Source organism: Cetorhinus maximus, chromosome 1, assembly GCF_964194155.1.
Source record: "Cetorhinus maximus chromosome 1, sCetMax3.hap1.1, whole genome shotgun sequence".
NCBI lineage: Eukaryota > Metazoa > Chordata > Chondrichthyes > Lamniformes > Cetorhinidae > Cetorhinus > Cetorhinus maximus.
In genome coordinates this window covers 132,828,204-132,853,047 of record NC_135879.1, presented here as the reverse complement: position 1 = coordinate 132,853,047, position 24,844 = coordinate 132,828,204, and the positions used below count along the sequence as shown (strand labels likewise).

The following is a 24,844-nucleotide window of genomic DNA, read 5'->3' as shown; positions in this document are numbered from 1 at the left end:
TTCAAAAATCAGTAAGAATGATGTTTGTTTTAGTTTTTAAAAAAAAAAATTAAGTTCATTCAACCTTCATAAAACCTGGTTATGGCCCCAGCTGGAGTATATGGACAGTTCTGGGCACCACAGTTTAGGTCACAGATTTACTAGAGTGCTATCAGGAGTAGACTATGGTCCATCTAGAGATTGACCAGATGGTTTGCATAGCAAGTTCAGCTGGAGTGTAATGCCTGGAAGTTGGTTCAAATGATAAAACATCCACATTGAGAATAGCTAATTCCTTGCTGGAATTTGGGGAAGGGGACTAATTTGTTGATTCTGAAATCAGAACCAAAACAAGTTGCCAAATGATGCGAAGTCAGCCATGCAACTGTGAAGCCAATGTTGAATTTTTCCACTTGGAAAAAATAATTTTAGACATGCAAACTCCCACGGTAAGTGACAATGCACTTCAATTCCAGCTGATTTAAAAGCTGGATTTTGCTACTGACGCGTACACAGAAACATTGTATAGTTGAGCAAATAGTTACTATTAGCAATGCATGAACAAACAAGTGTTGCTTCACCAGTAATTTTATTAGTTTACAGCCAACATTACAGATATAGCTGTAAATATAGGCAGTGTGGAACGAACAAAGTTTCCACAAATCACTGCAGCCAGTCTTCAATTAGCACAATGCTGTGATCTGGTTGCAGTGTAACAAAATGGACATTTATGGAAAAAGTTTAAGATGGTAACTTGTATTCTACAGCAAATACTGGTCTACTATCCAAGACAGCACAAGGATGTTGCTACAAAGTTTAGTGCAGAAATTCCATCCATTAAAACATCAAGTGCCTTTTTGGTGCCCCAACAATTATTTAAGCAAAGCATTTGAAGCTAAACAGCACATTAATCTGTGGTTGAGCATTGGGATGTTGATTTTTGCCATATTCAAGAGGCTTTGCAAAGGGCCACAGCAGTGAAGCGAACTTCTCCTTGATCACGTTCCATAAACTGTCTGCAGATCTTTGCTGAATCCTGAAATGTGATACCATGAGAATTAGCAGATCAATTATTGGTAATTGGTATTGGTAATAAAAATCCAGTTCATTTAAGCTTTATTAGTTGCATTAAAAAATTAATCTCCAAAGTGCCTGATTTATAAGGTTTGACATCTTGTAGAAGCAAAGCCCTCAAAGTACTTCCCTTCTAATAGTTTATGTCATACTAATGAACTAGTGCCAAACAAACCTGTAATAGTCCATCATTTGATGTTTCTCCTTGGTCAAGAGGGAATGGCATTCTCCCATCTTAAAAAAGAGAAAATGTTATATTAAGACATGGCATCCTACACCAAGGTAAACAAAGGCCTGAATATGCACCTGGCTGCTCATGCACAGCCAGTATGCTAAGTAGCCTATATAAGGTGTTATCCAGTTCTATTATATGATAGATCAAACATGACTTACTGTCAAGCACCACCTACTACTCTGTAGTAGGAATATTTAGGCAATTTTGCTACACTAAGTAAATACAGTTGCAATGCTATTGTATGGCTGTGGCTCAACTGGCTTGTAACTCACCTATGCCATTGGGTGCAGTCAGATTTGTATTTTCTCAAGTCTGCATTACTGGAAGTTACTTTTGTAGCCAAATGACAACTCATGCATGAAACAAATGCATTGAGTTCTTCCTTGGGAGGGACATGATTGAGAGGGGGGTGGGGAGAGAGAGAAGAGCCTCAAAACATTTGATATGACTATCCTTGAAAAAAAATCAAAATATTACCTAGTTCATAGAGGTGTCCATCCACACCAACAAAGGTGATAAAATGGAAGTTTGTACCATCTTCATGCACCTATGAATGAATCAGATGGAGTTATTGTATGTTTTTGAAGATAGAAAATTGCATTCCAGCAATTAAAATCAATACAACTTATCACAACTAATTACGCATACTCTAACCTACTTTTTCAATTCAGCAACTAGCAAGAAACTAGTCACCAGCCATGCTGTGTTTAAAGGCAGAGAGCTTTTCCTCTTATGTATCATGTAATTCACATGGTGTGCACTGAAATAATGTTTAAGAAAAAGGGGTGAAAGAAAGCAAGGGACAATATCTGTTCTATTTATTTCAGCTACAAATTAATTTTTTAAAAACATTGCATTGCTGTGTTTACCTACAGCAGTGACAGCACATTAAATTCATGTGGCTCAGCCAACCCTTCAAAAACCAAAGGTCATCCAAAATTCTTCAGTCTGTCCTAGACTAGCTCTGTTTACCCATGCACATTGACCAACAATAACTCCTAGTTAAATCAAAAGATGTGAATTTTAACATCTAAGTTTGTTTTCAAACACCTCCATGGCCTTGTCCTCCCACCAGCAATCTCCTCTATTCCTACAACCAGGATACTTGCATTCTCAATTCTAGCTGAAGTAACTGTTCTACCATTGGTGATAGGTGATCATGCCTTCAGCTGCCAAGGCCCTAAGCTCAGGAATTCCCTCCCTAAAACCTACCTTCTTGGAAGATGCTAATGTTTGGTCCAACCATGGCTTGGTTATGAAGTTAGTGTGCCAGCAATTTGTCTAGCCAATGTGAAATTTTCAAAGTTTTACCTAATTACCAGGAAATTTTAAACTAGTGGACTAGTTTCAGAATGTCTTGCATTTGATGGGTGAACAGACTACACAGACAAGAGCAATCAGTTAAAAGTTTAGCAAAGTAACTTGTTAACTTGCAGAGGCCAGACCTGTATATTAAATGGAACTGCAGCTAAGTACGCCCATTTGCCTTGATTTGATGTAGTTGCAAGTCATGAAAATTGACAATTCAAATGTAGTGATTGTTTAAATCAGACTATAGAAACAATAAATTTGACTAAGGGGGCAAACTTTGTCAGTGCAGTTAGATTATGTAGTAAGCATAACCAAGGTTAGTATTTCTTTTGCACACAAGTCAGTGAAGTCCATGCAAAAAAAAAAAAAAAGTGCCTCTTACCCGGCACTCTCCCTCCTCTGCAGTAGCATCATGTGCTGCATGAATTTCCTGTAGATAAAAGAATTTAAGCAGGAGTCAAGTTCTGAGATTTGGGAATGGTAACTGAATACTGAACTAAAACAGAAGTATTAAGTCCTTCCCACCTCATTTTTTTCCAATTGCTTGGCTCTTTCCTCTGCCGAGAGATCTATGGTCTCATTCAGAAACTTCTTCAACACAGAGCCTTCCACTGCAAGTGATAGGACAAGAGGTCAAGTTATCCATTCCAAAAGGGAAGTTAAGCAACAGCTGGGGCAGCAAATTTAAAGTGCAGCACATTTCAAGTTCAATGCTATAGAGTTTAGACATCCACTTGATCAGTCATTAAAATCTCACTACACAATTAGGTATTTACCTAGGACCAAGCAACTTAGGTCAAATTTTTGGTTGTAGAACTGAAGCAACTCAGTAGAAAGTACAAATTAGGTAGACTAGAAATATCTGCATAACAAACTGCAAAAGTAACATTTTGTCCAACTTGCTTACCAAAGTCAAGTTTATCTTGATTGTTGGCAATAGTGTTGATAAGCCCAACAGTTCCACAGGAATTTGAAATAGTCTGCCTTAAGAAGTAGATTTTAGAGTCAATGCCCTTTCCACTCAGTTCTGATGTTTGACGCTCCCTGTGGGATTCATGCTATGTGGGAAAGAAAGGAAAGTAGTAACATGCAATAAAGCATCATTGTGCCTTAGATAAAAGCATTTCTTATCATTGAGTCCTGAACCCATTACAACATTTAGAGGCACTGTTTCAATAGGAAGATTATTGCACATTAGTCCCAATTGGAATTAGACAATGGAAGCTCCTTATCCATGTAAGCAATTAATGTCCAGCTGTTTACTCATGTTTAATGTCCATTTGTCAAGAAACAGAAAATTCACCCATTTTAATTTTGTCAGCTCAACTAACTTTAAAGCATCAACCACAGGGAAACATGTTCCAGTGGGATACCAAATTAAATGTTTATTTTTCCAAGCCAAGTAACATGCAACATGATTTCTCATCCATACAGCAAGTGTTTTGTAACAGGTGTCAGTTGTGCTGTCAAAAGCAAGCAAAACTACAACTGAAGTGAAAGCAATAATTCTATGTCAAAATTTCTAAAGGTTAGCATAGACAAGGGGATCTCATCACCCACACAAACCAACTGTTTGCAGAAAACTTAACAGGCTTAAGGGGAAAAATCCACAGGAAAGTTTTAAGTGAACTATGCTGGCCAGTCTTCAGATGAAAGACAGGGAAAGCACTCCATAGTGTATAATTAGCTTAAGAAAGGGAACAAAAAGATGATTGCAAACAGAGTAGACAAGAGACTGCCAAAAAAATTGACTTCATCCATCTGTTTGCCTTCTGGGATTGCCATCTTCACCCATCATGGACCATATGCTTTCCTCATTTATGTAGCTTATGCCAAGTTAAAAACTGTTGCTTCTTAATGATGTGCACACATGCATGTGTGAGGGGTAGAAAGGGGGTGCATTGAGGCAAGTCTCAGACTCCTGAACTTAGAAGTTAATTGCAAATTTTAGTAGTCTTTCCTTTAGACACTTCAAATACATGAGAATAGGGGAGGGAAGTACAAGGCTTCAAGTTTTTTTAATTTTAAAACGACACTACTTGAAGACACTTCCACAAATCCCAGTGGATATGCACACCATCCAATACAAACTGAACACAAGTTAACATCCTAAGCAACATAAATCTATTATATACTTCAGTTCTGTTGAAGGGTCATGTTGGACTCGAAACGTCAACTATTTTCTTCTCCACCGATGCTGCCAGACCTGCTGAGTTTTTCCAGGGAGTTCTGTTTTTGTTTTAAATCTATTAGTTGTTTAGTATACTGCACTATAGAAAAGGTGAATTTCAATTTTGCATGGTGCAATGATCAGAGCAAAGCAATGGAGCCTAAAAAAAAGTCAGCTGTTGCTTCCAACAGTAACAAGCATAAGGTGTAAGCTAGTAAATAATTCTCATTTATTCATTTTGGCAACCTGGCCCACATTTGTAATCATAGAATTTGGATGATGTTGTCCAATCTAAAACTAGGGTCCCAAATCTTATAAACTACAAGTGTATGAGGCATGAGTTGGCCAAGATAGATTGGGAATTGAAAGACAAGTGGATAGACAATGGCTAATATTCAAGGCACAAATGTATGCACTGCAACAGGTCTATATTCCCTTCTAGTGCAAAAAGGACAACAGAAAGCCCAACCATGGCTAACAAAACAAAATTAATAGTATTAGATCCAAAGGGTAGTCATTAAGTTGCTAGATATAGTAAGCTGAATGATTGGGAGCAGTTCAGAATTCAAAAGAGGACCACAAGGTTGATTAAGAGGGGAAAACAGAGCATGAGTTGTAAGGAACATACAGACTGTAAAAGCTTGTGTAAAAAGATTAGTGAAGACAAAATGGAGGTCCTTTACACAGTCAGAAATGGGAGAATTAATGGTAGAGCAATTAAACTACTTTAGTTTGTTATTCACAGAACTAGGGAACCAAGGGGTGAGAAGGAGGAATTGAAGGAAATTAGTATTACCAAAACAAGAGTGCTGGAGAAATTAGTGGAACCAAAAACTGAAATCCCTAGGGCCTGATAATCTACATCCCAGGGTACTAAAGGAGGTGGCCATGAAAATAATGGATGCATTTGTTGTCATCCTCCAAAATGCTAGAGATTCTGGAACAGTCCTGGCAGATTGGAGGGTGGCAAATGCAACCCCACTATTAACAAAGGGAGGGAGGGAAAAAATAGGGGATACAGACTGGTTAGCCTAACCTCAGTAGTAGGGAAATGCTAGAGTCTATTATAAAGGATGTGATAACAGGACACTTAGAAAATATCAACAGGATTAGGCAAACTCAACATGGATTTATGAAAGGGAAATCATGTTTGACAAACCTACTGGAGTTTGAGGATGCAACTGCAGAATAAATAAGGGAGAACCAGTGGATGTTGTATATTTGGATTTTCAGGAAGCGTTTGATAAAATCCCATAAGAGGTTTATGTGCAAAATTAATGTGTATGGGATTGGGGCAATATATTGGCATGGATTGAGAATTAACTAGGACAGGATAAAAAAAGCCTGTTTATTTCTATTGTAAGTGCGGCAGGTAGTGTCTTGTAGGGTACCACAGGGATCAGTGCTTGGACCCCAGCTATTCACAATACATAATGATTTGGATGAGGGAACCAAATATAACATTCCCACCAAGTTTCATGTCATCAGCAAACTTGGAAATGAATGATGAGGAGGGTGTTAAGAGGCTACAAAGCAATTTAGACAGGTTGAGAGAGTGGGCAAATACATGGCAGATGCAGTATAATGTGGAGAAGTGTGAAGTTAGCCACTGGTAGGAAAAGCAGAACGGCAGAGTATTATTTAAATGGTGAGATTGGGAAATGATGTACAAAGGAACCTGAGTATCCTTGCACACCACTGAAAGCAAGCAGTTAAGGAGGCAGATGGTATGATGTCCTTCATTGCGAGAGAACTTGAGTACAGGGGCAAGGGTATCTTACTGCAGCTATGCATGGAGACCACATCTGGAATATTGTGCAGTTTTGGCCTTACTGAAGGATGGATATACTTGCCATAGAGGGAGTGCCACAAAGGCTCACTGGACTGATTCTGGGATGGCAGGATTGTTATATATGAGGAGAGGTTGGGCCAACTAAGCCAGTATTCACTGGAGTTAATAAGGAGAGATCTCATTGAAACAAAATTGAGGGGCTGGACAGACTGGATGCAGGGATGATATTTTCTCTGGCTGAGGGGTCTAGGTCAAGGAGTCAGTCTCAGGATACAGGGTAGACTATTTAAGACTGAGATGAAGAGAAACTTCACTCAGGGTGGGAAACCTGTGGAATTCTTTACCATGGAAGGCTGGGGAGGTCAAGTCACTGACTTTGAGGAAATAGATTTCTGGACACTAAAGGTATTAAGGGGCATGCAGAGAGCAGGATCAGCCATGATTATATTGAATGGCATAGCAGGCTTGAAGGGCTGAATGATCTACGCCATTCTCTACATTTGTCTTTAAGGGTGAAAAAAAAGTGTAAAAGCAGAAAATGCTGGGAATACTCAGGTCAACAGCATCTTGAGTATATGTTTTAGGTCAATGACCCTTCAGAACTGAGGAAAGAAAAATGCAATAGGTTTTGCAGAAGGGGAAATATAAAGGTCTGATCAGGTGGAGACCAAGAGAAAGGTTTCATGGTACAAAAGCCAAAAGGGAGTGGAAATAGGACATTGATAGCCAAAAGAATAAAAAGTAGGAAACCAAAAAAAAAGCCTTTTTTGAACTGTGGAATGCCAAGTCAAAAGAGGTTGTTCTTGTACCTTCATTGTGGAACACTTCATGTTAAGGACCAAAAGGTCAGAGTGAGGGCAAGGTGCAGAAGCTTGGGATCATGCTAGCTTAGTGAATCAATCCAGCATCTCCAATAGCTGTAATCATTATCCGTAACAGCATCAACATGCTCTGCCTGAAGGCAGGTCCTTGGCCAATTGTCTGATGCTTCATCCTGCCTTGCATTGTTGTTAAATTTGAAGCTTGGAAAATAAAGTTCAAAACTGCAATAGCCTTGATTGTGATGTTAATTGCTAGCTTTTGCTCAGGGGTGGGGGAAGGAAGGTTCCCTTGGGAACTATTAGGGTTTCAATCCAACTGGTTTGTTGATTGGTGCACTAGTCCTCCTAGTCTTGCCATGATTCAAGAATCTCTATTGTGCAATGCTGCTCATTTGAATAATCAATTTTAGCAGAATTGAACCAAAGACTGGTAAATTAATTAATGGGAAGACTTTACTTATCAACTAGATAAAGCCAAGCAATACCTAGCTAGTTGCAATTTCAGAATTCTAGGCAGTTTAAAAGCTGCCAAGTCTTTGAGGGAGAGACTTAAGCCTCAAATGGGTACAAGTATGCCAATCAATGTGGTTGACTCTTAAATACCCTCTGAAATGGCCATGCCAGTGGTATCAAACTGCTACAAAGTATTTAAAAAGAAAAAAGGCACCATCTGGCATCAACCTAGGCACTGGAAATGACAACAGTAAACTCATCCCTGTTGACTCCTCAAAGTCCTCCTCACTATCATCTGGGGGCTAGTGCCAAAATTGGGAGCTGCCAGACTAGTTAGGCAACAGTCAGGTAACATACCTTACCAGATAAGGTCCCAGTCACCACCATTACCATCCCTGATAACATTGTCTCACTGGCAGGACAGATCCAGAGGTAGCAGCAATGGTATACAGTCAGGAGGGAGTTGCCTTGAGTCCTCAACATCAACTCTGGACCCCATGAAGTCTCATTGCATCAGGTGGTTTCCTTGCCCTCCCTCAGCTGACAGATCAGTGCTCCATGTTGAATACCACTGAGGGGTAGCATGGGCACAATGGGTGGGGGGCTTCAAGGTCCATTACCAAGACTGGCTTGCCACTACTGAACAAGTCCCGAAGTACACAGCTGCTGGACTGGGTCTGTGGCAGGTGGTGAGGGAACCAAGAGGGAAAAAACACTTGATATCATCCTCACCAACCTGCCCATCACCAATGCATCTGTCCATGACAGTATCAGTAGGAGTGACCACTGCACAGCCCTCGGAGACAAAGTCCCACCTTCATTGAGGATACCCTGTGTTGTATGGCATTACCACTGTGCTAAATGGGGATAGATTGAATAGATCTCATAACTCAAGACTGGGCATCCATGAGGCAGTGCCATCAATTGTATGCAACCACAATGTAACCTCATTGCCTGGCATACCCCCACTATCATTCCCATCAAGCCAGGGGATCAACCCTGATTCAAAGAAGAGTGCAGGAGGGCATGCCAGGAGCAGCACCAGGCATACTTAAAAGTGTCAACCTGGTGAAGCCACAACAGGACTACTTGCATGCCAACAGCATAAACAAATGCTAGAGCCACAACCAACAGATCAGATCTGCAGAGCTTAGTCCTGCCACAGTAGGGAATGGAGGATGACAATTAAACAACTCACTTAAGGAGGCAGCTCCACAAATATCCCATCCTCAAATGGTGGGAGAGCCTAGCACATCAGTGCAAAAGATAGGGCTGAAGTCTTCAACCAGAAGTGCCAAGCAGCTGATCCGTCTCTGCCTCCTCTGAAGGTCCCCAGCATCTTGGATGCTGGTCTTCAGCCAATCAGTGCACTCCACATGATAAAGAAACAGTTGAAAGCACTGGACCCTGACAATAGTACTGAAGACTTGTGCTCCAGAACTTGCTGCACCCTTAGCTAAGCTGTTCTAATACAGCTACAACACAGGCAATTTTCCACATAGCTGGGCAGATGTTCTGTGCACAAAAAAAGGACAAATCCAACCCAGCCAATTGGCACTCCATTAGTCTAGTCTTGATGAGTAGAAGTGATGGAAGGAGTGATCAACAATGCTATCAAGCAGCACTTAGCAATAACCTGCTCACTGATGCCCAGTTTGGATTCTGCCAGGGCCACTCAGTCCTGTCCTCATTACAGCTTTGGTTCAAACATGGATGGAGTTGAACTCCCAAGGTGAAGAGAGTTGACTGCCCTTGACATCAAGGCTACTTTTGACAGTGTGGCATCCAGGAGCCCTAGCAACAGAAGTCAATGGGAATCAGGGGGAAACTCTCCACTGGTTGGAGTCATACGTAGCACAAAAGGATGATCTTTGTGGTTGTTGGAGGTCAATCATCTCACCTCCAGAGTTCCTCAGGGCAGTCCTTGGCCCAACCACCTTCAGCTGTTTCATCAATGATCTCACTTCTATCATAAGGTCAGTGGGGCTATTCACTGTGCAATGTTCAGCACTATTCATGACTGCTCAGACACTGAAGCAGTCAAGTCAAAATGCAGCAAGAACTGGACAATATCCAGGCTTGGGCTGATTCATGCCACACAAGTGCCAGGCAATGACTATCTCCAACAAGAGTCTAACCATTGCCCCTTGATGTTCAAAGGCATTACCATCATTGAATCCCCAACTATAAAACATTGAGGGGGTTACCATTGACCAGAAACCAAACTGGACTAGCCATATAAATAATGTGGCTACGAGAGCAGGTCAGAAGCCAGGGCTGATGTGACTAGTAACTCACCTCCCAACTCCCCAAAGCCTAACCACCATCTACAAGGCACAAGTCAGGAATATGATGGAATACCCCCCACTTGCATGGATGAGTGCAGCACCATTCAGGACAAAGCAGCCCACTTGATGGCACCACATCCACTCCCTCCACCACCACAGTAGCAGTGTACCATCCACAAGATGCACTGCAGGAATTTACCAAGGCTCCTTCGACAGCAACTTCCAAATCCACAACCATCTGGAAGGACAAGGGCAGCAGACACATGGGAACACCACCTTCCAAGGGATTCACCATCCTGACTTAGAAATGTATTGCTGCTCCTCCACTGTCACTGGGGCAAAATCTTGGAACTCCTTCTGTGGGTGTTCCTACACCACATGGACTATAGCAGTTCACCACCACCTTCAAGGGCAACTAGGGAATCAGTGAAATTGCTGGCCTAGCCAGCAAAGCCCACATCCCATGAATGATTTGAGATGCCAAATGCCATAATGGTGGCAGAATCATTTGTGTTAGATGCAATTGAGTAACTTTAGTTGCGATACCCTTAATGCAGCAACAAATGGCAGCTCATGTCCCAGCATGTAGGATTGTGGCATAAAGTCAGTTAAGCTAAAGTGTTTCCAGTTTGTCCTACATTGCAAAGGTGTCAAGTTTGGTACAAATGTTGGTGTACATTAATCCAAAACATCTCATTACATCTTATTTTGATGTGAGACTCACTGTGCAACCTCCACTGATTGACCATAACTGTCACCCCACATAGCAGGGGTAGTTCCACCACTGGTGGTATCCCTCAAAGTCTACTTAGTAGAACAGTATTTCTTATTCCTGTAAGAAAAACATTGGAGTTTTAACCCATCCCCTCAATTCACTGTACCAAATGGCAGGAGTAATCAATACTGATGAGTTATAGACACAAATCTGCTTTCTAGTCAGATAGAGAGAGAGAGAGAGAGAGAGAGAGAGGGTGAGAGATTCAGCTATACTGAAATATAAATCTATATCTTTTAATGGATAGTCAAATGAATTACAGCATAAGAGGAAAGTCAAGGTCAGTATGGAGCTTCATCCAAGCTTGATGTAGGGATGAAAGCCAGTGTAGGACATGACAGAGATGGAGGTCTTTGTTCTCTTCAAAATGGGAGTTACAGGAGGAGACACAAAACACCACCATCTTAAAAATTTAGTAGCATCAAGATAAAAAATATTTCAAAGCCATTTTCATCACCTGCATTACAGCAACAAGATTGGGGTGAAAATGGTACCAGCCTGAATTTAAAAATCACCCTGAAGGTTAGATTAGTCATCCCTCAAGATTATGTAACCAGCAATGGAGTAACAGACTACAGCTTCCACTCACTTGCAAATGGAAATACCCTTCCATAAAGTAATTACAGCTTAAGACTTAAAAATTGTAGGAACAAATAAAGCAAAAGCTAAGGAGCAACTGTAGCATATTAGGCTTGCCGTCTCATGCTACAGCAATACCAAGGAATTGTATAATCTAGGAAGCTGCAGTTTCTAAAGAGCCTGATCAAAGCATGATTCAGCATATTTTAATATTGCTAGATTTGAATAAAAACAGGAAAAGCAAGGATGTAACATAAGTTAACGCCAAACCTCAATAAATTTACTATACAGCACCAAGTTTGAGCACGTACTTTTTATTTAGATAGAGCTTGCATCATTAAATGGGATAGCGCCCTACCTGTTGACTTAGAGGGAACAGCAACATTAAAGCGCACACTGGCGATGGCACCATGGAGAGGGATTCATTTTCTAGACCGAGAACATCCACGAACTTCCAGTTCGATGCCACACCCAGACGCGACAAAAACTAAATATAAAATAAAAAGAATTTTAAAGTGCGGAATTATTTTATTGAAGCGGGGGAACTGTTAAACCATGTCCTTTATACACAAAAGCACATTTAATCCAAATCGACATCTTTAGAAGATGATCCAATATAGCCTTCACTGGTGCATTAATAATTCGACAGAGAGCTCTATTATGACCACACCCTTAATCTATTTTAAGATTAAACGGAGCTTTTGAAATGTATAATTTAACTTAACTCGGGGCCATTCGAGGAAATATTTGCTGATAGAGGAGCCCGATGAATCTGCGTTGCGCACTTACTTTGTTCAGCATCTGAAACGAAAAGAGGGACAGCGTGGTTAAAATACACAAGAACGACATCAAAAAGCCATTTCCAACAACAAAAACATAGGGGCTTAACTACCTCGGGGTTGATTTCCATTGCTTTCCACTCCATTGTCGGGGCGTTTCCGAAAGTCTCTGTCCTGGAACCTGTCTTCAGCCGCACGGTATCTGTCTGTGAAAAGGGAGAGTCTACCAGGCCCCGGCAATAGGCGGGGCTTTAATACCCATCCGAGAGTGCATCCACTGCGAAATAGGGGGGGCGGGGGGAACTCAATCAATCCTCTTATTAAATCATCACCAAAACACCTGGAGCTTTCCTTTCGTCAGTTAACTGCGGCTTAATGGGAACGAATGAGGAAGGATTTCAGTCAAAACCTTTCTGCAAATATTAAACGCTGGGATGAGAATACAGTAGCACAGTCCAAGTCTCCTGATCCTTCTGGAAAGCGCCAGCAAACCATTTGACCAGGTCTCAGAATAGGGAAGTTACTTGATTTAAATGTATTGGTCGATTGGGCACAGGTTTCCCAGATAGAAAGTTGTAATGATGTTTTCTGCCCCCACTCGCCCCCCCCCCCCCCATATCAAAGATGTTGCTATAACGATATTACGCAATGCGCAATTTATAATTACTGAATTGAAAGAGCTGATAACGAAGAGATGCTGACCAACAGTCTTTGAAAATACATGGAATTCGCAATTGGTTAAAAAAAGCAGTCAAGTGCAAAAATGCTTTCCTTTGTGAATTAGCAATCGCTATTTAATATAACCTGCACTATGGGCTAAACGATTCTACAAGTTATATATTCAGAAATTAGACTTTTTTTTATTTAAGTTCAGTTGCCACTCCATTGCTATCGATGCAAATGTATTTGGGACAGGCCTTTCGGAGTAAACACAATACAGTATCTGTTGGAGTAACTGAGCGAATTTGCCCACCACCAGTTAGGTTGCCAACCCTCCAGGCATCTCCAGAAATTGAAGATCGTGCAATCCTGGAGAAAAATCATCACAACATTAAAAAAGATAGTTTTTAAAAAAAAATTCTTTGAACATTTCTCTTTACCAGATATAAAAATATTGAAAATGGGGGAAAAGGCTGGCTGACAATCAAACGTTATCCAATTTGTTAATGTGTCTTTTCACCTTCCATTTGGTCGTGGAAGGCTATACATCACAAGGATGAATGTGTTGACCGACTAATGGATGCAGCATGGGAGAAAGTCATGTGACGAAACCTCCAGGAATACATCTAATCACGTTTGGCAATCGTAACAGTGAATGATATTAAAACTAAATATATGCAGGTGGTATGACCCCAACACATTTTTGTGCCATTTAATGACTTTGCTTCAACTTTAATGCAGATAAGCAAAATGGTAAAGGGGAATTAGATGTGACCTGATGGTTATGATTTATATGTGTGAGCATAACAAAAATAGTATTTTATATCATTAAATTGAAAAAGCTCATGTACAGAGAGGAAACTTGATGCCATGATTTCTGAATTTAGTACTTATTTAGTCTTTGTGTAGTGGCTATTTTGTATTCAAGATGTACGTGAAGCTGGTTCATAAATATACAATTAAACCAAGTTCATATGCCATTTCTTTCCACAGGAATTCATTGTTATATGAGCATTTTGATTAAGGAGCATTTCATGCGGTATTGCAGATTTAAATCTGCAGAGACTTGAAGGTTTTACTATAAAACATAAATCCATTTCCATGTACATTCTCAATTATTACAGTCTATGGTAAAACTGTTGATTCAGTTCAAAGCTGATGCTTTCACAAAATAATTTGATTATTTGATGTTCAGCATTTAATACGTAAGCTCATTGAATGTTATTTTTGAAATATAATCATATTTTAAAATTACTGTAACCAAAATTGGCATTTCCTAACATGGATATTATTTGGAAAAAAAATCATTGACCTTGACTGCACATTGCTATGCTTTAATCTGTGACAGAGCAGAATTTGAGCAGAGCAGAATCATTGTTCAGTAATAGTTGAAAAATTATATACCCATTACAAAAATCGCTGAAAGTGATCAGACGTCAAAGTATTACATTTAGATTTTTAAAATCTATTCTTTTATGGGATGTGAATGTCATTGGCAACGTCTGCATTTTTTTGCCCATCTCTAATTGCCCTTGAACTGAGTGGCTTGAAAGGCCATTTCAGAGAGCAGTTAAGTGTCAGCCACATTGTTGTGGATCCAGAGCCACATGTGGGCCAGACCGGGTAAGGATGGCAGATTTCCTTCCCTAAAGGACATTAGTAAACAGGTGGGTTTTTATAAAAATCAATGATAGTTGTCATGGTCATCATAACTGAGATTAGTTTTCAATTTCAGATTGATTAATTGAATTTAAATTCCACCAGCTGCCAAGGTAGGATATAACCCATGTCCCTGGAGCATTAGCCTTGGCGCCTCGATTACTAGTCAAGTGACATTACCCACCACACCACCGTCTCCACCAAATGTGATGTCCACACTTTTATAACTCATAGACAAACTATAAATGGCATGGATGTACATCCCCACAAGCCTGCTTCACAGTATCCCACAGTAATATTGAAAAAAATAGATATTTTCTTTACAATGGGATAATCAGTGCCAAATTTTCAGGTATCTTTCATTAAAATATAATTGAAGTGCTAGAACAAATTGAATACTGGCCTTGGTGAGTTCCTCGTCTTGGTCAAATTTACTTCCATAGTTAAAATTTTAATTGTATCATTGACATCAGAAGAACTACCAAAATGTATATTTTTTATTGATGTTAATCAATCTCATCTTACATAACTGGGACAGATTTTTGTCAATTCTAATAAATTTATCAGCTTAAAACATTTTTATTTGCATTTCTGGGGAACTTGTAGATTTTGACCCCCTGCCTGCATTAAAATGTTTAGGTGTCCTATTGTAGTAGGCATGAAAACATAAACATGCTTACTCCAATGTTTTAGACAGGTTAAGATAAGAGACATTGGAACCAGAAAAGAAAATTGAAAACTGGGGGTTACCACGATAAGAAAGAAGGAAAGTGCTAGATTTTTTCTACAAAGGATCATTAGAACATAGAATTTATGGCTTGTGAGATAGAGATATAACATTATTTAAAAGGGAATTAGATGCAATTTGCCAGGGAAAAATATAAAAGATGTGGGGAAAGTGCAGTGAAATGAGATTAAAGTAGATAACTTCAGTTGAAAAGCCAACATAGCAAAAGAATGATGGTCTGAATGGCCTTCTTCTGTGCTGTAAACTCTATTCTTGGTGGCATTTGCACCTCCTGTAAATTTTCAAATAGAGATAACTAGATTTTGAAGAATCTGTTTATGTTATGTTTACAGATTAATAGTGGGAGACCATCATACCTGTGCAGGCACTCTGAAAGACTGTCCATGTAGGTCCATTAGCCATTTACTCCATACACTTTTAAATTTTTCATTTTAAAAAATATTTATGCATTTCCCCTTTAAAAGCTAGCTCATGTTCTGCTTCAACAATTATTTCTGGAAGGGAATTCCAGGTGTAAGAAATCTTTTGTGTCTAATAAAATTATTTTAACCTCTCTCTTTGTTCTGTCAATGATTACCTTAAACTTGTATCTCTAGTTACCAACTCATTGATTAACAGATGTATTTACCTATTTACCTTATCAAAACTTGTCTTAATTTGGAACACCTCAATTCGATAGCCTTTGAATCTTTTTTTCCAAAAGAAAGAAACTCAGGTTTTCTCATCTTTCCTGCAGAGAGCATCGTAGATAGCATAACTTCAAACTAACAAAATGTCTTCAAGCACTTCAGTGAGTTTATTTTTGATGGAGTGTAGTTACTGCTGTTAGTTTGGCAAACACATTTAGAACAATGATTAAACTCATGAACATGTCAAAGGCCCCCCTTGTACCCATGAATTGGAACCTTGTTTTCTCGCCTTTCATTATGTAACAAAAATTTCTAATATTCTCTGAATATTTTCAAAATAGTTAAGGCTCTGCAATATAATGGACACTAGATAAGTTCTAGCTCCCATCAGATCCAATTAATGCTGCCTTGTCTCAAAGATAAGAATTGGAAGAGGACTCAAATGACCAGCTTTCGACTACTTTGTAGAAAGCCAGGTTGGATATCCTTACTTATAAGACCATAGAATGAGTAGGAGAAGGTAAAGCTGCTGACCACCCTAAGTTTGGAATTAGTAACATTTAGCTTTTACGTCTTATCACATTATTATTTACTCCTGCACTGGCATCCTGTGCAGAATCATGCAAACACAGCGTATTGTAATGAAAGCTGTTTCAACATATGTCTTGGAGCCAGAATTCCAACATTTGTTCCTTTTCTGTCATCGTGCGGCTGGAAGACTATCTGCCTATGGCTCAGAAAAAGGTAGCACCTCACAGCATCCTACACCTCTCTCATTAATGTTTGCAAGCTGTGGAATGTATTTAGCGAGCTTGAGGAGGTAGCATCAGGTGAGCCACTATGCACAATGATGGTGACAGAGGAGAAGCAGAAATCTGCTGCCTAGATGACCAGATGGCTGCCATTAACGACATGTATATTTTGGAAATTGCAGCAGTGATATGAAATTGGGTTGCCACTTTGTGCTGGTGTTGCTATTCAGTGGAAAAGGACATAAAAGAGCAGGTCATGTGTACCAAGGGATTAGTCATTTGTTTGACACAACTGTGGACATCACTGTAGTATAAGGGGTTGATTCTAATTGTGTGATATTCTAATGAGACACGGTATACATGTTAGTGTTATGATGTGGCAGATGATGGCAGACCAAATCCGCAAGGGAAACTTGGCTACGCAGTCACAGCGGTTTTGTAATTTGTATTTATTATGAGAAGATGTGTGTACTCAATTCAGATTTAATGAGTCCACTAAGATGTTTAGAGATTTTAAAAATTAAAATAAAATACTTATTAACAAAAGAAAAGATTTGAAGCACTTACATAAGACTACAATTACTTATTGTAACTATAACAAATCCTAAAATTCCTAATTAACCTGACTCCCAATTACACATCCCCTTTAAGACAACAGTCCAAAATAGATTTTAAATTTAAAAAGCAAGCCAGCAGGTTACCATGGTGCCCACTTTACAGTTCAATCCCAAAGACTTTTCTCCAACTTTAGTTACTGGACACAGCAGACTTATGCACAAATGACTAGAGACTGCCCGAAGGCTGTTTCACACACTCCTGTTAGATCTTACATGCCCCGCCCCCTGCCAATATAGCCTTTCATGCTCCTTTATATAGGTTTCTCTCTCTTTAATCTGTAAATTCTATTGTTCCATATGTCTTTGAAATTGTACTTTTCCCATAATATAAAAACTTTCATGTTGCCAATATTGTCAGTAACCTTTGGGAAAAATAAGCTTGGCCTTGCTTATCTGGCTAGTTGTAAACATCCTAATATCCCTTTGAAATCCACTTATCTAAAAATACAAATTCCCTTCACACCTTATATGCTAAAACAGCATCCATGTTTACTCATTAGCATTTCAAGTACATGTCTACACCTAATCTCTTTTGATCATTTCAAGCTTGCATTCTCCCTGACTCCAAATGTAATTAAATCATGGAGACAGAACCATCCACACTCACACTCAAACCTACCTGAAAATAAAGCAGAATAATGTTATGAAAATTATTATACTTTCATAATACCTCCATCCTTATGGAAAAATGAACCGTCATAATTTTAAAAAACGGCTTCATTTTCTCAACCCCTCTTATGTTACTTACTATACTTAACTGTATACACAAACCATTACATTACCAGATGCATGCATTAATATAACAATATATACAAATCTTTTGTATCAACAGAGGTCACTTAAGTCCAGTGTCCAGGTTTTAAATGTCTAATTTCCTTTAAGCTTTAGACTCTTGACAATGTGTCTGCAATTAGATTTTCTCATCCAGCCACATGTATAATCTATAAATTAAATGGTTGCAATAATAAACTCCATATGAACAGTCTTGCATTTCGGTGTCAAAATTTGTCCAGGAATTTTAAAGGTGTGTCATCTGTATAAACAATTGTTTTGGACGAATTGCTTGCAACATAAACCTCGAAATGCTGCAACGTTAACACCAGACCCAGATTGTTCTTTTCGATTATTGAATATCTTCCCTGTTGTACATACAGCTTTCATGAAAAATACCCTATCAGTTTCTCAATTCTAGTTTTATCTTGCAACAGTACAGCACCAATGATTACATCACTTGCGTCAACTGCCAACTTAAACTGCTTGGCTAATTAAGTACTGCCAAAACTTGTAGTCAATACAGTTTTTAAAATGCATTCTGACACTCCTGTGTCCATTGAAACTTCTTGTTCTTTTTTAATAGTTCAGTCAATGGAGCAACCACACTGCTAAAATTTGGTACAAAGTTCTGGTAAAACCCACTCATGCCCAGAAATCTCAAAACTTCTCATTTTGTTGCAGGCACTGGGAAATTCATGATTGCTTTTATTTTCACATCTCTCAGAGCACCTTACCATGTCCAATGGTATGGCCTAGATATGTAACTCACGCTTTTGGAACTCACTCAGCCAAGTTCACCACCAAAGTGGCTTCTTGCAGTCAATTAAACAGGTCTTTCAGATGTTGTAAATGCTCCTTCCGCACTTGACTGAAAACTTTCAAGTCATTAATATAAAGCACACAATTGCTCAGCCCTGCAATTACTTTGTTTGTCAGTCTTTGAAATGTTGCTGGTGCATTTTTCATACCAAATGGCATAACTTTAAACTGATATAGTCCACCTGGCATCACAGAAGCCGATATTTCCTTTACTCTCTCCGATAATGCTACTTGGCAATATCCTCTCAGCAAGTCAAGCTTTGTAATAAACTTTGATTGTCCCACTCTCTCAATGCAATCTTCCAACTGTGATATAAGATATGAATCTGCTTTGGTCACTGCATTCACCTTTCGATAATCCACACACAGTCTTTGTGTTCCATCTGCTTTTGGTATCATCACAAAGGGCAAACTCCAGTTACTGCAACTAGACTCACTGATGTCATTTTGAAGCATTAATTCAATTTCTTTCTGTACTTGTGATAATTATGATGGACTTAATCTATGAGGATGTTGCCTTACTGAAACTAAATCTTCCACATTTACATCATATGCAGCTAAATTTGTCCTCCCCAGCTTAATCCCACAAATAGCTTTGTATGACTGCAATAGCTTCTCCAAAACACTTTGACACTTATCTGGAAGGTAGCTCAACATTATATTTACATTTTAAATACCCCATCATTATCCAATTTGTTTAGAGGAAAATCAATTTCAGAATCCTTCATTTCTACCTCTTTCTCCTTATCTACCACCACTAATACCTCCTTTTGGTCATCTTCCCTGTCAAAGTACTTTTTAAGCATATTTACATGACAGACCCTCTACTTCTTTCTTTTATCTGGAGTATTTATTAAATAATTTACTCCACTCAGTTTCCTTTCAATCCTGTAAGGCCCACTTAGCCTTCCCTTTAATGAGTCACCCAGTCCTGGTAACAAAACTAACACTTTTTCCCCAGCAACAAAACTACGAGCTATGGCTTTCCTGTCTGCCTTCCCCTTCAACACCTGCTGTGATATCTTTAAATGTTCCCTAGCTAACTCACATGGTCTGTTCAATCTTTCTCTGAAATTTGTCATAATCCAGGAGAGTAGTTTACAAATCTTGACCCACCAATTTCTCATGAATCAATTTCAGTGGTTCCCTTACCTAATGACTATAGATTAATTCAAAAGGACTAAATCCTGTTGATGCATTTGAAGCATCCCTAATAACAAATAACAAGAATGGAATTTCCCTTCCCAATCCTGTAGATAGTCTTGACTATAAGCCCTCATTATGGTTTTTAAAGTTTGATGCCATCTTTCCAAAACACCTTGTGATTCAGGATGGTAAGCTGTTGGCTTAAACAGTTTTATCCCAAACTGATCATTACTTCCTTAAACAGCTGTGACATGAATTTTGAACCCTGATCCAATTGTATTTCTTTTGGCAAACCATATCCTGTAGATGATTTAGTCAACTCTTCCACAATTCTCTTTGCTGTAATATTTCGCAAAGGTATTACTTCCAGGAACCTTATAGACACATGCATTATTGTTAGCAAGTACCGATTTCCACTTTTAGCCTGATAGAGGGGTCCTACACAACCAATCAGGACCCAAGTAAAATATTCCTCAGATGCTTGAATTGGAATTAAAGATGCTGGTTTAACCACTGCTTGAGCTTTCCCTGTCACCTGACATGTGTGACATGTTCCACAGAATTTGGCTACATCTTTATGCAATCCAGGCCAATAGAAATGTTTTTGTATTTTTGCCTGAGTCTTTCTAATTCATAAATGTCCCCCAATTGGAATTTCATGAGCTACTCTCAATGTCTCATTTCTGTATCCAGATGGTACAATAATCTGATGCACTTCCATCCATTTTTCATCCACTGAAACATGATATAGCACCCACTTCCTAAAGTAATAACATTCTGGAATACATTCTACCTTTGTTTCTGTGTAAGCTGTCTGATATAACTGCTTTATTCACGGATTCTTTTTTGTAACTCTACCAACTTCCTTGAGCTAAACATTTCAGCTTCACTCTCCTCCACTCTCTCACCGCGAACAATCTTATCAAAGATAGTATCAGCTAATTGAACTTAAGCATCTTTTCCCTGCCTTTTAACTTCCTCCTCTTCGTGTTTTAACCTGTGAGTTTGTGATCTTGTTACTACACAATTTGGAAACAATCCAGGATGCTCTTTCTGCAATGCCTCTGTTGAATGCACCTCCACAGGCTGCTCAACTACCATATGCATCACCCATATCTGTGACCCAGCTATATCATTACCTAAAGTAAATTGAACACCTGCAATGGGAAATTTTTCCACTACTCCAACAATCACCTCACCTGTTTTCCACTTACTCTTTAAATTTATCTTCCACAATGGAATATGTTTAGCATCTCCATAAACTCCACCTATCACTTTTTCCTGCAATACATCCTCTGAACAACAAATATCACTATCCCATAACATTAAGGATTGACTAACCCCTGTGTCTCTTAAAAGTTTAATATCTTTGCCTACTCCACCCTGTATACATGGAAAGATTTCCCCTTCACATACAAAACCTTTAAACATTTCTGCAGCCTACCCTTCTGAACTCCTTTTGGTAAATTGTGAACACATTCCTACTTCTTTACCTATCACTGATTCTTCCTGCTTTACCTGTACACAAACCACTGGCTTTTCCTGTGCCTGGACCTCAGAACCCACAGTATTCTTACTTCCAGAACTTTTCTACATTCCAATTACTGCAACAGACTTTCCCTGTAACATTCAACATATTGACTTTGTGTGCCCAGCTTTATTACAATGAAAACACCTCAGTTTTCGAGTGTCAATTCTATCCTCAGAATCTTTCTTTTTGGTCTGAGAAAGGACTTCCTGAGAATGTCCAACTATTCCTTCTCTTCCCTGACTACTTACCTTCCTTTCACCTTCCCATTTTCTATCCTTCTCAGATTTAAAAGAAATATGAAAAAGATTTAGATCTATGAACTAACTCATAATCATCAGCTATCTCTGCTGCTTTTCTTGCTATTTTAACCCTCTGTTCCTCCACATAAGTTCTCATTACTGAAGGAATTGAATCTTTAAATTCTTCCAAAAGAATTCCTTCTCTAAGAGCTGCATATGTTGTCTCTACCTTTAATGCCTGCATCCATCGGTCAAAATTACTTTGTTTTACTCTCTCAAACTCAGTATAAGTTTGACCAGGCTGTTTCCTTATATTCCTAAATTTCTGCCTGTACGCCTCAGGAACTAACTCATATGCACTCAAAATAGCCTTTATATTCCTGCATCATAATCCACCGATACATCTTCTAACAGTGAAGCATAAACCTTATGAGCTCTACCCACTAACCTAGGCTGTAAAAGCAATGTCCAGTATTCTTGTGGTCATTTCATCTGCTTAGCTATCTTCACAAATGAAATAAAAAATGCCTCTACATCCCTTTCTTCAAACTTTGGATGAGCTTGTAGAAATTTAAACATCTCCCCACTGGGTTTTAGACCGGAAGTAGTTATTTCCACATCAGAACCTTCCTCAGCATCTGAGATCTCTTTTTTAACTTCCAGCTTTTTAAGCTGATATTCTCTTCCTCTCCTTTTCCAATTCCTCCCTTGCCAATTTCTCCAGTAACAATTCCCTTTCCTGTTTTCTTTCCCTCTCCTGCCTTTTTACTTGCTCCCTTTGAAATGCCATTTCTCTTTCCTTTTCCTCTGCCTCCAATTCCAGTTTCTTTCATTTCCATTGCCTGTTCAAGTTCAAGCTTCTTCATTTGTAACTGAAGTCTCACCACCTCCAGCTGTGACTCACTAATGCGAGGTATCCCTTCCAATTTCAAACGCTGTGCTATCAGTTCAACTATGTCTGCTTTCTTTGCCCCTACAGTTAACCTCAGCTGCAACTTATCCACCAATTCTGTTAACTTACCCTTAGATATTATTTGTAACCCAATCATATTTATATCTTCCACTTCCAGAGCGACCTCACGTTGGTGCATGAGCTGCTCGTCATCTCTGCGGGCTCCTCTAAGGGCGCTCTGGATGATGGCAGCAGCTCCTCTGCCCCTTTGCCAGTGACCGTGGCATCTGATGAGGCTGTAGTGACTGGGGAGATGCCAGCCATGGCACTGGCCGCTTCCTTCCAGGTGGGGCCAGCACAGGCTCCACTGGCCAGAGGGGTGTGGGGGGCAGTGGGGAGGTGGGAGGGACACCAAAATGTAGCACACAGAAATGTAAGTTTGAGGCACCATGAGCATGAAAAGTACAGTTCACAGGTGATTTTCTGTTCATTTATGTTTGCTTTATATGTCTGCTGGTGTGGACATCAACACCAGTAATTGTACTAACATAGTGATTTAAATATGATGATAACATTAAATTTACTTTGGTTCTGATGGCCTGAGTATGCTTCACCATTTTTCTTTCTGGTGCAGAGTACGGCAGTATGTAATGCTGGACCTGAGTGACTGGATAATTTATTGCACAGGCACTGAGTGAACTTTGGGCACAAATAAAAGGGTCATTTCAGACATCCGGGATGGAGGCAGCAGCCCTGGCATGAGGTGGAAGCCTGAAGGTAGCCTGAAGAAAGGAGCATTTGATCAAGGCATCTCTGGTGTCCCTGCCTCCCTGGAGGTTACCGAGGTCTGCCTCCACGCCCTCAGGTTCCTCCTCACCATGCTCCTCTTCTAACTCACGACTGGACTCATCATCTGTGGCCTGTGCAGTTGCGTCAAGATCCTCTTCCTCCAGTGGGTCCCTCCTTGCTAGTGCCAGATTGTGGAGAGTGTAGCATGCAACCACTATCAGGGTAATGGGAGGTATTGTAGTGCACCCCCTGAAAGGTCCAGGCATCTGAAGCGCATCTTGAGAAGACCTATGGTCCTCTCTATCACCGCCCTTGTGGAGGTATGACTCATATTGTAGCTCTGCTCTGACTCTGTTCTTGGGTCATGGAGAGGCGTCATAAGCCACCTCTTCAATGCATAGCTCTTGTCACCCAGCAGCCATTCATCCAGTTGCGCTGGAGCACTGTAGAGCCTTAGCACTTGGGAGTGTCTCAGGATATAAGCATCATGGGAGCTGCCAGCACTTTGTACAGACTTTCAGAATCTGCATCCTGTGGTCACAAACTATCTGCACGCTCATGGAGTGGAATCTCTTCCTGTTGATGAAGACATATGGCTGGCCCACGGGCGCCTTGATGGCCACATGTGTGCAGTTGATTGCACACTGAATGCGGGGAATCCAACAATCACTGCAAAGCCTCTGGCTTACTCAGCGTGATTGGCCTCATCCGTATGGTAATGAATAAAGGTCAGTACCCAGCTGAACAGAGCTTCTGCCACCAGCTTGATGCAATGTGGACAGCTGATTGGGAGGCTCCACATCGATCCTCCACTGAGCTCTGGAAAGAGCCGGAGACATAGAAGTTGAGGGCCACTGTGACCTTCAGAGTCACTGGCATGGGGTGTCCACCCAAACACTCAGAGCTGATCTCAGGCCCAATCATCTGACAAATTGAGATCACGGTCTCCCTTGATAGGCAGAGCCCTCTTCGGCACTGCACCTCAGACATGTTGAGGTAGCTGCATCGCTGCCTGTAAACCCTGGCAGCAGGATAGTCAGCGTCTTTTGCGGCCCCTTCCGCCTTGATTTCCTGCTGGCCCTGCGCCCCTTGTGCCTGCGCCTCTCCTCCCACAGATCCCTCACCTGGAGCTGCATTGGGACACCTGGCCTCCACTCCCTTCTGCCTCTCTTTTCCTCTCAGAGGAGATGCCACCAGTGGAGGCCACAATCCCCATTACCAGGTTAACAGAAGGCTGTCTGATACCTGGATGGGTCCACACAGTCAAAATCCTCTGGAGGCCTGGGAGACACCAAAGAGATCTGAAATGAAACCTGGAAATGCTAAGAATGAA

General features: G+C 40.1%; 1 protein-coding gene across 2 annotated transcripts; it reads right to left on the bottom strand.

Moving 5' to 3' along the window:
* Positions 1-551: 551 nt before the first annotated feature.
* Positions 552-12,871, bottom strand: uchl1 (ubiquitin carboxyl-terminal esterase L1 (ubiquitin thiolesterase)). Of its 2 annotated transcripts, XM_078546807.1 has the most exons (9): positions 12,370-12,480; positions 12,267-12,278; positions 11,836-11,964; positions 3,507-3,657; positions 3,125-3,210; positions 2,982-3,029; positions 1,766-1,835; positions 1,229-1,287; positions 552-1,015 (listed from the first exon to the last, which is right to left on the bottom strand). In XM_078546807.1, the coding sequence occupies exons 1-9, from the start codon at positions 12,400-12,402 to the stop codon at positions 929-931; spliced, it is 675 nt and encodes a 224-aa protein (XP_078402933.1). In that variant the 5' UTR covers positions 12,403-12,480; the 3' UTR covers positions 552-928. The 2 variants fall into 2 exon arrangements, with proteins under 2 accessions (XP_078402933.1, XP_078402943.1); XM_078546817.1 differs by lacking the exon at positions 12,267-12,278 and having other exon boundaries at positions 12,370-12,871.
* Positions 12,872-24,844: the final 11,973 nt, after the last annotated feature.

What these genes read in the sequence shown, in the direction of transcription:
- uchl1 (XM_078546807.1), bottom strand. Translation starts at nt 12,402, where the DNA reads ATGGAGTGGAAAGCAATGGAAATCAACCCCGAG. An exon ending in TGGACACCTCTATGAACTAG is followed by an intron (nt 1,288 to 1,765) that starts GTAATATTTTGA and finishes CTCTTTTTTAAG; the next exon opens with ATGGGAGAATGCCATTCCCT. An exon ending in CAAATGATGGACTATTACAG is followed by an intron (nt 1,016 to 1,228) that starts GTTTGTTTGGCA and finishes ATCACATTTCAG; the next exon opens with GATTCAGCAAAGATCTGCAG.